General features: G+C 33.8%; 1 protein-coding gene across 8 annotated transcripts in view; it reads left to right on the forward strand.

Annotated features, from left to right (window-relative positions):
- Positions 1 to 14751, forward strand: part of STXBP5L (syntaxin binding protein 5 like) — a 553599-nt gene that overhangs the window by 400888 nt on the left and 137960 nt on the right. For 5 of the 8 annotated variants that reach the window (XM_037836387.1, XM_037836395.1, XM_037836407.1 and 2 more), the window contains 2 exons: positions 3314 to 3465; positions 5338 to 5409. In XM_037836387.1, the coding sequence (XP_037692315.1) occupies positions 3314 to 3465; positions 5338 to 5409 (224 nt within the window). The remainder of the gene's footprint in view (positions 1 to 3313; positions 3466 to 5337; positions 5410 to 14751) is intronic. The other 3 variants (XM_037836401.1, XM_037836414.1, XM_037836430.1) reach the window with 1 other exon arrangement.

Raw genomic sequence — 14751 nt, forward strand, 5'->3', positions numbered from 1 at the left:
GTTAAAATTTTCCCAAGTACAGTATTCTCATTATTTGTGGTAGTTATGTATTTGTAGTAGTTATGTATTCACTGCAAATACTGAATTAGCAATACTGAACTATTGTCTTTAGGGAAGATACATGGTCAGTCCCTGCAAACCTCTGGTGGTGCATTTTGTTAGCCGGTCAATATATATAACCTTATTTTATGTCTTTCTGTTTAAAGACACCGTATGTTTTTGCTTTCTCCTTAAATTTGCATACATTGATCCCCTAAAAGTTCTTTGTTTCACTAGCCTTTTGGAGACTGCCTCCACTTAACTCCATCTAGAAACAGTATCATTGCCTTCAGAACATTTTGGACTAGCATTTAAATAAAGTCTCTGAACATAAATTCATTGAAGTGTAATCATAAATCATATTGGGAGGGGCAGAAAATTGGAGTTCACTAAATAAGGTGTTGATTCACTAACATTGAATTCAAAGCTAATAACTCAGCTGGGACTGTGCACATCTGGAACTTAAATTTTTCGCTGCTCCATGCATGTTTGTGAGTGTCTATGAAAACACCGTGAATACTGATTTGGGGTTACAAATAAATTTAGTGAGTAAGTGAATTCATAATTACAGAATCCACAAATAATGAACATTGACTGTATTTCATAAATTTTGATATTGTAAATGATGGTAACTTTAAGTTTCATTTTCCAGCTGTTCATTGTTGGTATTTAGAGATACAAGTGTTTTTTGGTATATTTAACTTGTACCCTATGACCTTGTTAATTGACTTACTGGTCCTAGTAGCTGCATTATGGATTCCTTAAAAGTTTTCTGCATAAGCAACCATGTCTCTATGGGTAGCAATCAGTTTCTACTTTTGACTCTCTGGTCTTTATGTCCTTTTTTATTTCTTGCATTATTGTAAAGGCTAGGACCTCCAGTACAAGGCTGAATAGATGTGGTGAGAATGGACATTCTTGCTTTATTCCCAACCTTATCAGTAAATTGTTCAATACTGCTAGCTGTGGATTTGTCACAAATCCCTTTTAATTCTAGTTTGCTGAAAATGTTTTATTATTAGTGACTTTTGAATTCAGTTGAAACATTTCACTGCATCTATTAAGATTATTGTACAGTTTTCTCCTTTCTTATGTTACTCTGGTAAATTACATTGATTAATTTTCAAATGATAAACCATTACTGCATTCTTGGGATAAATCTCACTTAGTCATGGCATACTGTCTTTTTCATGTGTTACTCTATTTGATGTGGCAATATTTTTTTCCCACTACTAAATGAGGAGTCTATCTACTGTTCTGTGTGTTAGAAGATTTCTGCAGCTTAACTGGTGGGAACATGAAATATTCTCAGCCCTGTAAGACCTCTGGGAATTGTTCTACCTGTTCTTTTTTGATGGTTCTTTCCCAGGCTTCAGTAATTTCTTCATATAGATGTGCCAATCAGAACTCAGCCAAAGTCTTAAGAGGGTCACTCTGCAACTCTCTAATTTGCTCTCTCCATGCACTTCTCTTCTCTAGTTTGCCTCTTAAATTCTAGCTGCTTTTGAAGCCTCAGGCTCTGATCTCCGTGTTGTCAATTCAAGGAAACCATTGATCTCTCTTTGGGTTTCACTTTCCTATTCTCTGGTCTGGGAAATGTCTCCAGTCAGTAAGCTAGAATATTTGTGAGGTTTACTTCATTTGTTATCTTTGTCTTGGGGATCCCATCCTTCGATGCATTTTAATCAATGTCTGAAAACTATTGTTTAATATATTTTATTCAGTTTCCTAGTTGTTTAAGGTAAGAGATTAAATGCAATCTCCTTATGATTTTACAACTACTGCCTGACCTCCCCAAACCTAAGGCTTAACTTTTTAGTATTCTTATTATTCAAAGATAGAAATAATTATTTTTTGTTGCTGTGATACATTCTATTTGCATAGCTTTTTTCCTCTCAAAGTTGCATTTGGGAACTCCATCATGCCTATAAACATAAGTTATTAGCTGAACTTAAAAATTTTAAAGATACCAAGTTGCTACAATATATAATATGTATAATATTGCATTTATTTAATTTTAAGAGCAATTCTTCCTTTGAAAATAATTGTAGAAAAATTTCGAGTACTTTAATAGCAGTTTTCGGACTTGAGGTTCATAAAAACCCTATGAACTAGATAAATCTGTAGTATCATTCTCATAATACAGGTAAAGAAACTAAGGTCCAAAAATATTCATTAACTTTTCTCAAATTCTTATAACCTATAAATGAGAGAGGGGAATAGAACCTAGATCTTCTGAATTTTATTATAAATTATTTTTCCAATTCTCAAGTTTATCTTACTGGAAATTATAGGACTCTATATGAAAATAGCAAAACATCTAGTATGGTAGAATTTTTGTTTTTAAGTTGTGAAGAAGACAGTGTGATGGAGTGGAAAGAACTGGAGAGTAAGGAGATGATATGCAAACCTGATTAAATCTAAGTAATAAAACAACATGGAACTTATATAAAATGAATGAAACAAAGTTCATACAACTTGTGCATATTTAGCTTAGGAAACAAAAAGCTCAGACATAAAATTATTCAGCAGGAGGTCAAGTAAGTAGAGAAAAAAGAGAGTTAGCATAAGCTAATGGGGTAGGGGACCAAAATGCCTGCATAGGAGAGCCACCTTTTTTAATTTCCCAGGAAATTAAGTCAAGAAATCAGTCAAAATGTCTTTGTCTTTTAATAATTGGGACAAAGAGAAAAGCAAAAGACTGAGAAAATTTTAATTTTTTATGAATGAAAATTGTATCTCAGTTTATATCTGTTACTATGCCAAAACCTTAGATATATGAAGTTAGCTTTTATCCAGAAATTTTGTGTTAAATATATACCCTCTGCTTGAGAAAGATTTAGAATTAATCTGAAGCCTAATAATTATAATTTTTTATGTAAAAGTTATCTAATTACATATCTAAGCATCTCTAGCTATTAAAGTGTGACATTTCTTGTCCTCTCTCCCCTTTACATGCAAAAAAGATTTGTAATTCATCTATAAACAATAAGACGAAATTAAAGAGCAGAATGGGTAATCACTACTGAAACTGTCGAGTTGCTGATAAAATGTGATTGCCAGTTATCCCCATTTTTTGCAGCAAGTGGGCATAGCTATTATACAAGGTCAATCTATCCTATGTAAGGGAAAGGTATCCTTTCTAACCCTATAATTACTATCCAACCTTCCCAGTCCTAAGGAATTATTTTCCAATATTCTTATTTTTAATTGAAAGATAAAAATAATCATGTTTATTGTGATACAGTCTAGTTGCATATTTTTTCTCTCTCAGAGTTGCATTTGGGAACTGCAATGGGTTGGCTGTAGTGGATTTTATACAGAAGACAGTACTGTTAAGCATGGGGACCATTGACCTATACAGATCAAGTGACCTATACCAACGACAACCACGGTCTCCTCGAAAAAACAAGCAATTCATTGCAGGTAGGAGATAAAACAAGATGGTTATGAGCTTGACTGCTTCATCTGTTTTCTTATCTTTAGATTTCTTGTCTTTCTTTTCTGTGGTGCTATGAAAATATATAGTAATATACAAGTCACCATAATTTACAATACCAAGTAAAATGAATTGTGCAGAAATGTAGTGACAATTTTTGAAAGGGCAAATGGGCTGCTTAAACTTATCCGTTGTCGATGTTAGGAAGCATCTCAAGTTCCTTAGATTGAGTTCCTAAGAGATGACATAAAAGAAGAAGCTATTAAATATAAAAATGCTATGAAGAATGACATCTTTTTTCTATTAGCTTATTGGCAGAACCAATAAACTGATAAATAATAAATTGATTTATTTAAATATAAAAGAAGGAAACTTTAAGATTAATTAGGATATAAGCATACAGACTTTCTAAACAATGCCTAACTTTAATATGCAAAATGATCCTAAAGTTTTACTGAATTTTCAGCATGTATCCCAATATTTGAGTTTGTAAATGCTACCAAAATTTTGTGGATTTTCTGTTGACTGACATACTCTAATTGATAAAAATTAGTTGAACTGAAAGGTTTGCAGATGGAAATGCATATAAGATATTATGTGTTCTTTTAGACAATTCTTTTAAATATTCTAGTTAGCTTTATTTAAAATAATCAATTGAATATAGGAGCCTTTACTAAATATTTCAGTGCAAAAGTATTTTAAAATAAAAATAATGCATGATGGTAGCTGTTATTTCCAATAACAAGTGTGCCAATTTTAACATCCAAATGTGATAATAAAGGAAGTTCCCTCTTGAAATGGACAAATGAAAAATTTCTTGATGTACTTAAACTCTTTTCTGTTAGCCTTCCTCAATCCTCTCCAGATTGCCATTGTAGACTCTTTTCACTGTCATAAAATTTCTCCTTTAGAACATGGAATTTCTGTTTTTTTTTTTTATTAGGAAATATCAAGTATCCTAAAGCCATACTTTTAGCAAAATTTTATAAGTTCTAGAAATTTCAAACTCTATAGTTTTGGGCTACTATTACTTGCTTTTGAAAGGAAAGCAGAATAAGAGAATTTTTACATGCTATATACTCCAAGATTCTGTCATGATTGGGAAAGAGAAGGTTGGTTTTTGAAAGTTCATTGGCGTTAGGGTAGCAAATATTAGGGGGTAGCAGGCAGTGTTTGCATGTCAAAAGCATCAAATCAATCAGAAAAGCTAATGATCATATACAGCATCTGAATTACTCGATGGATATACACAGTAGGGTGAACAAAATATATTCTGACAAAGATAATAAAACTGCTATTTAATTTAATTTAAACTTTTTGAGCCTCAATAATTATGACTATACCTTAGAATTTTGATGACTTTAAAACCCGGAATAACTGGGATAGAGTTGTAAACTTCTCAGTTTGTATTTGCTTACAGGATGACTATAAAGTGTACTCCTTGTCCCTTATAAAATTAAAATTTTAAAGACTAAAATCCCTAAACCTTCTTTTTAGTGGCTAAAAGCTAGGGACAATGATTTTGATATCAATGAGGCAATTTATACATATTATTTACAGACCAAATAAGTTTACTAGGTTAAAAAAAATCATATTGAGAAATATACTGTGTAATTTTATAAGATATTTGATTAAATAAAATTGCTATAGCATTCTCATCATTCACCTATCACCTCTTATTTTCTAAATGGTTTATTTTTTTTAATACCTCCTCTCTAATCTGATTACCAAAACTTGCTGCAATTTCTTCATCTTGGCTGTTCTAGATTCTGGTATGATATCACTTCCTTTCACTTTAGACTCTTTTTCTCTCTTTCCTCTGCCTGCTGCTGATGCTGGTGTTCTGGCATGTTCCAAAGACAACTTTTGCATGCGTGGCCTGTCTAACCTTTATCCTGATTTAACGAAACGGATCCGTACTTCCTATCAGAGTAAGTTTTATAAAGGTTAGGCAAATAACTTTTAAAGTCATAATGCTTGAGTTAAGTCCATACATCTGTATTCAGTAATGTGTTTTTTAAAACACATTCAGCATGCATGCAAATTTTTGTTTTTTATGGATCTGCAACCTGATAATATTAATAAAAATATTATACAACTATTTCAAATCATTATCATGTACCCTTTTATTCATATTCATTGTTTCAGTGTTTATTTTAAATCATGCACACACGTTCTATTGTCTGAGAGTCACTGTCTTTTGTTTTGAGGAGGAAGAGCCATGATGTCCTTTGTAAATAATAAACCTGATATGCCAGTATCAACAGTAATTGAATGCTTTCTTATTTTAGAAATGTTGTGCGTTAGGCCATTTTACAAAATTATTCTAACCAGGATCACAATATTTGCTTCTTCTAAATAGATATCTTGGAATTAATTTAGTATTCCTAATTTCTAAATTTCTTCATTAAAGTGGAATACACAACAGACATTTCCAGAGGGATTTTAGGTACCAAACACTCTGAAGTAGGTGAATTAAGGTCACAAGTCAAAGAGTGAAAAATATTAATATTTGCAGTGGTAACAGGTACAAATCTGAAGGTAGATGGAGTAAGGAAGTCTAAAAACTGGTGCAGAAAGGGTTGGGAGTGGGTGTTGCTAGACGTGTGAATGATACTAGTGATATTATGGGTGAATATTCTTTATATCCTCTATATTCAGCATAAGCCATGAACTAATAAATAAATGACAATAGTAGTGGGGTAGAACATGGCAACAGGCTCTTTTCTCTCACATGAACAGCCAGGAGACTATTCATATTTGACAAATGAGAGCAGAACAGGCTTCTGTAGTAACCATAGTTACTGGGTTCACTAGAATTTTGCATATGTAATCAAAATTCCTTCTAAACAAAGACCTAAAGTGTCATAAGACATAAGTAAAATCAAGCACTTAGAAGGACTTAAAGAAGTCCTCCATATCTCCATCATGTCTCCAAGAGGGCTCAGGCAAGCCCTGGGATTTGAAATTAGATTTCTGGAAGTCTCTTCTTGATGATCAATATCATATATTATAAAAAGGGACTGGTTCTTTAATGACTCAAAGGTATATTCTGGAGCTTGCGTTTTAAAATATATTTTATAAAAATTTGGCTTGGAGTTTAATTCTTGGATAATATCACCTGGTTATATTTCTACAGTCTCATTTTATTATAATAGACTCTGCATAGCCCTTTCATAAATTGTGTTCTAATCCTCAGAAGAGCATATCTACATTGTTCCTACTTGAGGAAACCAAACCCACTTCCATTGGCTACCTAATCTGTTCTCGGTTTGTGCTAGGCAATTCGACTCAGTGTTATATTATTTAATTGTCATTATTATCTTTTGAGGCATGTCCATAGTTGCCAGTAAACTCCTCTACATATGAGGACATTGAAGTTGAAAGAGATTAGATTAGTCTCTCAAAGTCACATAGAAAACGTAGGAACAAAACCTAGACCTCTCTGACTCTAAAGGGGCTACATATGCTTTCCACGTATGATCTGTATTTCTAAGTGCCTCTTAAAATTTCAGGTGCATTGGAAACCAGTTCCATTATAGTACTTAGTTTTATCAGTTTTTATCCACTATCAACGAAATAATATATTCAAAAATGAAACATTCAAAGTCATTTTTCACGTATTTAAAATGAGTGGATTAGACAAGTTGCTTTCTCAAGAGCCCTTACCTCTCTAAAAATATCTATTTTGTATGTTATTACATTAAAGTATGTCATTTGCTCTTGATCACATTCTATTTTGAACCTTATACTTTTCATTTTTCGAGAAACATCTTAATTTCAATCTTTTCCAGGGCTCCTTAACTAGTCACCTTATAACCTAGGTTAGGCTCCAAGGGACTACCTTCTCTAAATCTTTAAATTTTCATCTGTAAGACTTTCACACCATAGAAGAATAAAACTTCATAGCCAAATGGAAACCTCCCCAGTCCTCCTTATTTTACAGATGATGATTTTTGGAAGCTGGTAAATGCTTTGGAAAGAGCAACAGATAAATGGCCAGAAGATTTAGATCAAGTTCTGTCTTTTCCACTTATATTCGTAATCTTAATCAAGTCATTTAGCTGCTCTTAGTTTCAGTTTATTCGTATTTGAAGTAAAAATCATAATTTCTCCACTTCCCTTAGAGAGTTATGGAACTTTTCTGGGTTAATGTTTGCGAAATCACTTCTAAAAATATTAGACATTATTACTATAATAGAAGATAAACCAAGCCACAAAGATGTTAAGGAACCTTCCCAGAGTCACAACCAATCTGTGGAAGACTTAGGAGTAAAACCCAGTCTCCTAACTGATTCCCTGGTGCTCTGTCCACTTGTGATAATAACATAAATTTTGTTATTTAAAAACTGACTGTATGCCATTTGAACCAAAGGAGGTCTGAAAATAGGCTTAAGGTAGAGCACCGTCAGAAAATTTTGTTTGTGCATCAGTTTCTAATTATATAATGAGGGATCTTTTATGAAGTCTCAGATCAAGCCTTCTGATATTTCATATTTTCCCTCTTTCACTGTATAGTTTTTCAGATTTGGGGGAATGATAGCAGACCCTCAAAACATAAATCAGAAAAATAAATAAGAAATTAAAGAAAGTGAAAGTTAAGAATATGAGAGAAATAGCAAAGAGAGGCAGATAAATAAATGTAAAATAAAATGACTGGGGAAAACCAAGAATGGAAGAGGAGTAAGACAGAAAGAGTATGATATATCACTGAATTGGACACATGAAAGTAGTTAAAATGGGAAATTTTGTGTTGTGTATATGTTACTACAGTATACGGTAAGGAAAAGGGAATAGACAAAGAAGGAAAGCCTCAAACAAAAAGAAAGAAAAAAACTGCCAGCAAAAATTATGGTAAATCAATAAAACGGAAGAAATTCATACATTCAAATATTTATTGAGCATCTTCTGTGTCAAACATTTTTCTAAGACTAGGCACTATATAAAGAAATCCATAGATATGCTATCATAATTGAAAAAATGGTAACAATACCATGATAGAGAAAATGAGATGAGGGAGAAAAGATGAACCTATTTTTTTATGTTCTCAGGGAGAGGCCTATCTAAGGAGGAACCACTTAAATGAAATTTTACAAGATAAGAAAAACCAGCCAAAGGTTTGAATAGAGTAATAGAGACCAGATTTAAGTTCCCGCCTGAAACAACAAAAAGAAGAAGAAAAAAGAAATTAAACAATGGTTTTTAAGACACTGAACATCAGACAGCGTAGAACAGTGATCCCTGACAGATGGGAAATAAAATAAGTGAGCCCTATAATGGCACCCACTTACTGCCCTGAGAGAGTTTCTATGGCAGCCAAGAGGGAGAACCCAGGCAGAAACTATCTACTTGTAATGAGGCGATAGAGCTGAAAGACCAGGGAAACGAAAGCATCTGGAGTTCTCAAGACAGAGTACAGGAGAGGAGAGAGCTGCATGGAGAATCCCAGAGATCTACAGAGGTACTTCCTCAAGCAGAGTACTTATCAGCATATACATATGACAAAACTAGTCAGGGAAGAACCAACTTGAAGGATTAAAGAGAACGGTGCCCAACACTCAAAGAATATGGTGCCTATTTCCACCAGCCAGAATGGAAAAAAAAATCATAATTCACATTCACTTCTATACAGCATTGTACTGGAGTTCTAGCCAGTGCAGTCAGGCAAGAAAAGGAAATAAAAGATGTCTTGATTGGAAAGGAAGGTGTAAAATAATCTCTATTCATAGACAACATGATTGTCTCTGAAGAAAATTTAATGGAATCTACAAAACAAAGCCACTGGAACTAAGTCAGTTTAATAAGATGTAGGATATTTTTTTCTATATATCAGCCACAATCTGAAATTGAAATAAAAAATTTTCAATAACTTCAAAAATATGAAACAGCCGTAAATGAGACAAAAGATGTGAATGTCCTGCACACTGAAAACCAGAAAGCATTGCTGAGAGGAAATTAAAGAATACCTAAATAAGTGGAGAGTTATACCATATTTATGGGTTAGTAGATTTGATATTATGAAATTGTCAATTCCTTCCAAATTGATCTATGTCAGTGTAATCCCAATAAAAATCCCAGCAGACTTTTTTATAGAAATTTACGATCTGATTCTAAAGTCCATATAGAAATGCAAAGGATTTAGAAAAGCCAAACCAGCTTTGAAAAAGAAGAAAAACATTGGAGAACTAGCACTACCTGATTTTAAGACTGATTATAAAAATTCAGTTATCAAAGAAGTTTGGAATTGGTCCAAAGATAGATAAATAGATCGGTGGAACTAAGTAGAGCCTCTAGAAATAGAGCCACACTTATATATACAATATTTTAACAAACACGCAAAGGCAAGTCAGTAAAAAAAGAATAGTCTTTTCTACAAATGTTTCTTGAACAATGAAATATAGTTCTATGGAAAACAAATAGCTTTCATCTTGTTCTAGTTTGCTAATACTGTGGAATGCAAAACACCAGAGACACATTGGCTTTTATAAAAAGGGGGTTCATTTGGCTACACAGTTACAGTCTTAAGGCCATAAAGTGTCCAAGGTAACACATCAGTAACCGGGTACCTTCACTGGAGGATGGCCAATGCGTCCAGAAAACCTCTGTTAGCTGGGGAGGCACGTGGCTGGCGTCTGCTCCAAAGTTCTGGTTTCAAAATGGCTTTCTCCCAGGACATTCCTCTCTAGCAAGCTTGCTCCTCTTCAAAGCATCACTCACAGCTGCACTGAGTTCCTTCTTTGAGTCAGCTCATTTATATGGCTCCACTGATCAAGCCCCACCCTGAATGGGTGGGGTCACGCCTCCATGGGAATATGTCATCAGAGTCATCACCCACAGCTGCGTGGGGCACATTCCAAGCAAATCTAATCAGCACCAAAACGTCTGCCCCACAAGACTACATCAAAGATAATGGCATTTGGGGGACACAATACATTCAAACTGGCACACATCCCTGCTTTGCACCAAATAAAAAAATTAACTCAAGGGATCATGAACCTAAATTTAAAACTTGAAACTATAAATCTAGAAGAAAACAAAGGATAAAATCTGTGGGACTTTGGGTTAGACAAAGATTTCTTAGAGAAGACATAACAAATAATAATAATAATGCTCCATAAAAGAACATATGGATAAATTGAACTTCATCAAAAATAAAAACTTCTGCTTCTCAAAAGACACTATTATGAGAATGAAAATTTAAGCCATAGACTAGGGGAAAATACTTGCAAAACATACATCTGTTAAAGGACTTGTATCTATACTACATAAAAATTCTGAAAATTCAATAATAAAAAAACAAATTATAAAAAATGGGCAAAAGATTTGAATAAACAGTTCAAAGAAGATATACAGATGACAAATGAGCATATTAAAAGATACTCAATAACATTAGTCATTAAGAAATTGCAAATTAAAATGAGATCTCACCACACCCTTATTCTAATGGCTGAAATTAAAAAGACTGATCATACCGAGTGTTGGCAAAGATGTGAAGGACCTAGAACAATTCCACATTACTGGTGGAAATGTACATTTGGTATAACTATTTGGCAGGGTTTTAAAGAGTTAAGCATACACTTACTATATGATCCAATCATTTCACTCCTAGTTATTTACCCTAGACAAATGAAAACATATATCCATACAAAGATAATCAGAGCAGCTTTATTTGTAGTAGTCAAACACTGAAAACAACCCTGATTTCTCTCAGCAGGGAAGTGGGTAAACATATTCTGGTATAGCCATACAATGGTAAACTACTCAGGAATAAAAAGTAATGCCCTATTCATATATACCACAACATGGATTAATCTCCAAATAATTATGCTGAGTAAAAGAAACAACACAAAAAAGTTGTATACTGTATGATTCCATTTATATAAAATTCTAGGAAATGAAAACAAATATACAGTGACAAAGATCAGTGTTTGTCTAGGAAGGAAAAAGGTATATACAGGGAAGATCAGGAGGGAAGTTTACAGAAGGGCACAAGGAATCTCTTGAATGGGATGTATATATTTATAATATTGTTTATGATGATGGTTTCATAGGTATATACATATGTCAAAATTTATCAAATTTTTAACTTTATAAATATGTACAGTTCTTTTTATGTCATTAAAACTCAAAGCTGTTAAAAAATAGCAACATGAAGGGCAAGGAGCAGTATATTACCGGCAGAATGAACAACTTTTAAGAAGGTTCTAAGGTGGTAAGAGACTTAACTATCTTCTGGAATTAGGAAGAAGGTCAAGAAGACTGGAATGTAGTGAGCAAGGAGGATAATGAGTTGAGATTTATTTGTAGAGATGAGTAGGGACAAGCTCATATAAGCTTCTAGAGCAATTATAAGAAATTCAGTGTTATTTTAAGCAGGGGAAAGATGTGCTTTATGTCCTTAAAGTATCATTCACACTATTGTGTGAAGAAAATATTGTGGGGCCCAAAAGAAAAGCCAGTATACCAATTAAAAGGCCAGTATTGTACTTCAGGCAAGAAATGAATGTGACCTTGACTAGAGTGATAGCAATGCTGTTAGAGACAAGTGGTGGGATTCAAGAATCATTAGCACTTACAGGGTGACTGATTAATGCAATATGAGATATCAGAGAGTGGAATCAAAGATTATTCTCAGATTTTCACTTGAGCTATTCATTATGTTATGATATTGTTTACAAAGATAAAGAAGCTTTGGTTGAGGGGGTGGGAATGGGGTGGAGAATAAAGAGTTCAATTTTAGACATGTTACATTTTGGTATGTCTGTCATGTAAGTAGAGATGTCAAGTGGACATATTAACAAATCAGAATAACAGACGAAATTTCTAGCCCTGTAACTTGAGTCTTTCTCATATAGGTGGTATGTAATAAAATTACACAAGGAGGGAAGAAGGGAGAGTGAGGCAGAGATAAAAAGAGGGAAGGAGGGAGGAAGGGAAAGACAGAGGGACAGAAGGAGAGAGGGAGGGGAAAAGAGAGAGAGACTGAAACTGAGTGTGCAGGGAGTGGGAAGGAGGAGAACTGCGGGTTGAGACATCAGGAATTTCAACATATAAATTCAGGAGGAAGAGGAGTAGCTGGCAAATAGGATTTGCTACAGCAAAAAAAAAAAGTGTCTCAGAAACCAAACAAGGGGAGTATTTCAAGAAGCGGTCAACTACATCAAAAGCTATAGAGAGGATGAGTAGGATAAGTTCAGAAATGTGAATAGTTGGTCTGGCCCTGTGAAGGTTATTAGTGACTCTTTAAAATTAGTTTCAGAAAAGTAGTAGGATAGAAACTAAGATTAAATTAGACTGAAGAGTGAATGGTTGGTGAAGAAGTATAAGTAGATAACACTTTCAAGCTGCTTGATTCTGAAGGGGTGCAGAAAAACAGGTTATTACCCAGATTAAGTTAAGGTGTTAAAAAGAGGAGTTTCTGTATTTTTATTTTAGAAGACAATACTTTAAAGCTAACTTGAACATGGAATGATCCGTAGGGAAAGAGAGATTGGTAATAAAGAAGTAAGGGGATAACTAAACCAGCAAAGTCTTTAAGAAGGTGAAGAGGGGGTGGGAATCAAACATATATAGAAGGATTGGCTTTTGAAGGGAGGCTTTTCCTATTATAATAGACATACATTTTTTTAAAAAGGTGAGAGCCACAAAATGAGTAGCAATAAATTGAGAAGGTTATGATTTGAGAGATGAAACAATTGATTTTCATATCTCTAACTTTCAGTTCTAAATTTTAATAGGCTTCCTTTCCTTTTGAAATCAATTTTACATGGTGGATTCTCTTACTTTAACTAACAGGGAAAATGTGACATTCCATCCTTGAGTCAGAAAAAAATCAACAAATAAAAAATAGGAGAGCTATTACTTAGCAGTATGTTTGTGTTTTCTAGAGTTCCTTAACAGTAAGCTCAGTGTGCATCAAACTATAAAACAGGCTAATATAACTAGTCAGGGTTGATTTTGTCCCCAGGGAACATTTGAGAATGTCTGGAGAAATTTTCGGTTGTCACAACTGGGGAATAGGCATCTAATAGACAGAAGCCAGGAATGCTACTAAACATTCTACACTATAACCCCCACTCCCACCCCCACAGCAAAAAGTTATAAAATTATCTGACCAAAATGCCAGTAGTTCTGAGGTTGACAAAACCTGCTGTAGGACAATATTAATGTAACTGTGGCATTTAGGTTAAAGGAGTCCTGTCATACTCTAATTTAACCTAAACAATTTTGTAGTACTGAGGCACCACATTTTAAAGGGAAAATAATCAAAATGGAAAGAGGATATAGGAGAAATATATATATATATAATAAATCCCAAGAAAGTTTATGATCAACTGTATGTATGGAGATTTTTGTGTATTAGTCTCCTAGAGAGTACCGATATTTTATAACATTTTTTATATTCATACATTTCTACTTAAAATCTATCTCAATTATATTTGCAATATTAATAATAAAAGATTAGAGGTGTTTATTCTTAGAAATTTTTATATGTTTGTGTAATTAACTGTAGCCAAGGAAATTATATCTTCTGATATTCACTTGTTTCTTTAACATAAAATTCTGTATCTGTTATCAACCAGAATTTGTTATACATTGTCTAATGAGTCACTGTACAACCCTTCCAAGTTTAATAGTCAATTTCCTTTACTTAATTCATACATCAGACATAGCTTTCCCTCTAATCTTGGAGAAGTCTCACCATATTGTGCTTACTATATTATCAAGAAAAGCAAAATTATTTGGTACACACCCCATTGGGAATTGAATCATGTCTTCCACAAAAGCCATCTTAGTCCCAACCCCTGGTCCTGTAGATGTGAACTCATTTGTAAATAGAACCTTTGAAGATGTTATTAGTTTAGATGTGCCCAAACTGAATGAAGATAGGCCTTAATCCAATATGGCTAAAGTCCTTATATGCAAAAGAAATTGGGCACAGAAGAAAAAGCCACAGGGAGCAGCCAGAAGCTGTAAGTCAGTGTAACCAGAAGAAAAAGAAGACACCACCATGTCCATTTCCATGGGACAGAAAAGCCAAGGAACCCCAAAGATTGCTGGCCAGCCAGAAGATACCAGCCCCAACCCTGGGAGGAAACAAAAGTAAGCCTTCTAGTCTCTGAAACCATGAGCCAATAAATTCCTGTCGTTAAGCCAACCCATTAGATAGTATTTATTTTAACAGCTAGGAAATTAAAACACACCCTGAGCACTCTGATAGAATACTTATTAAATCATGATGGATTAACCAATTTAAGTGGCTTCCATTCTTC

The sequence above is a fragment of the Choloepus didactylus genome, chromosome 1 (genome assembly GCF_015220235.1).
Source record: "Choloepus didactylus isolate mChoDid1 chromosome 1, mChoDid1.pri, whole genome shotgun sequence".
Taxonomy (NCBI): Eukaryota; Metazoa; Chordata; class Mammalia; order Pilosa; family Megalonychidae; genus Choloepus; species Choloepus didactylus.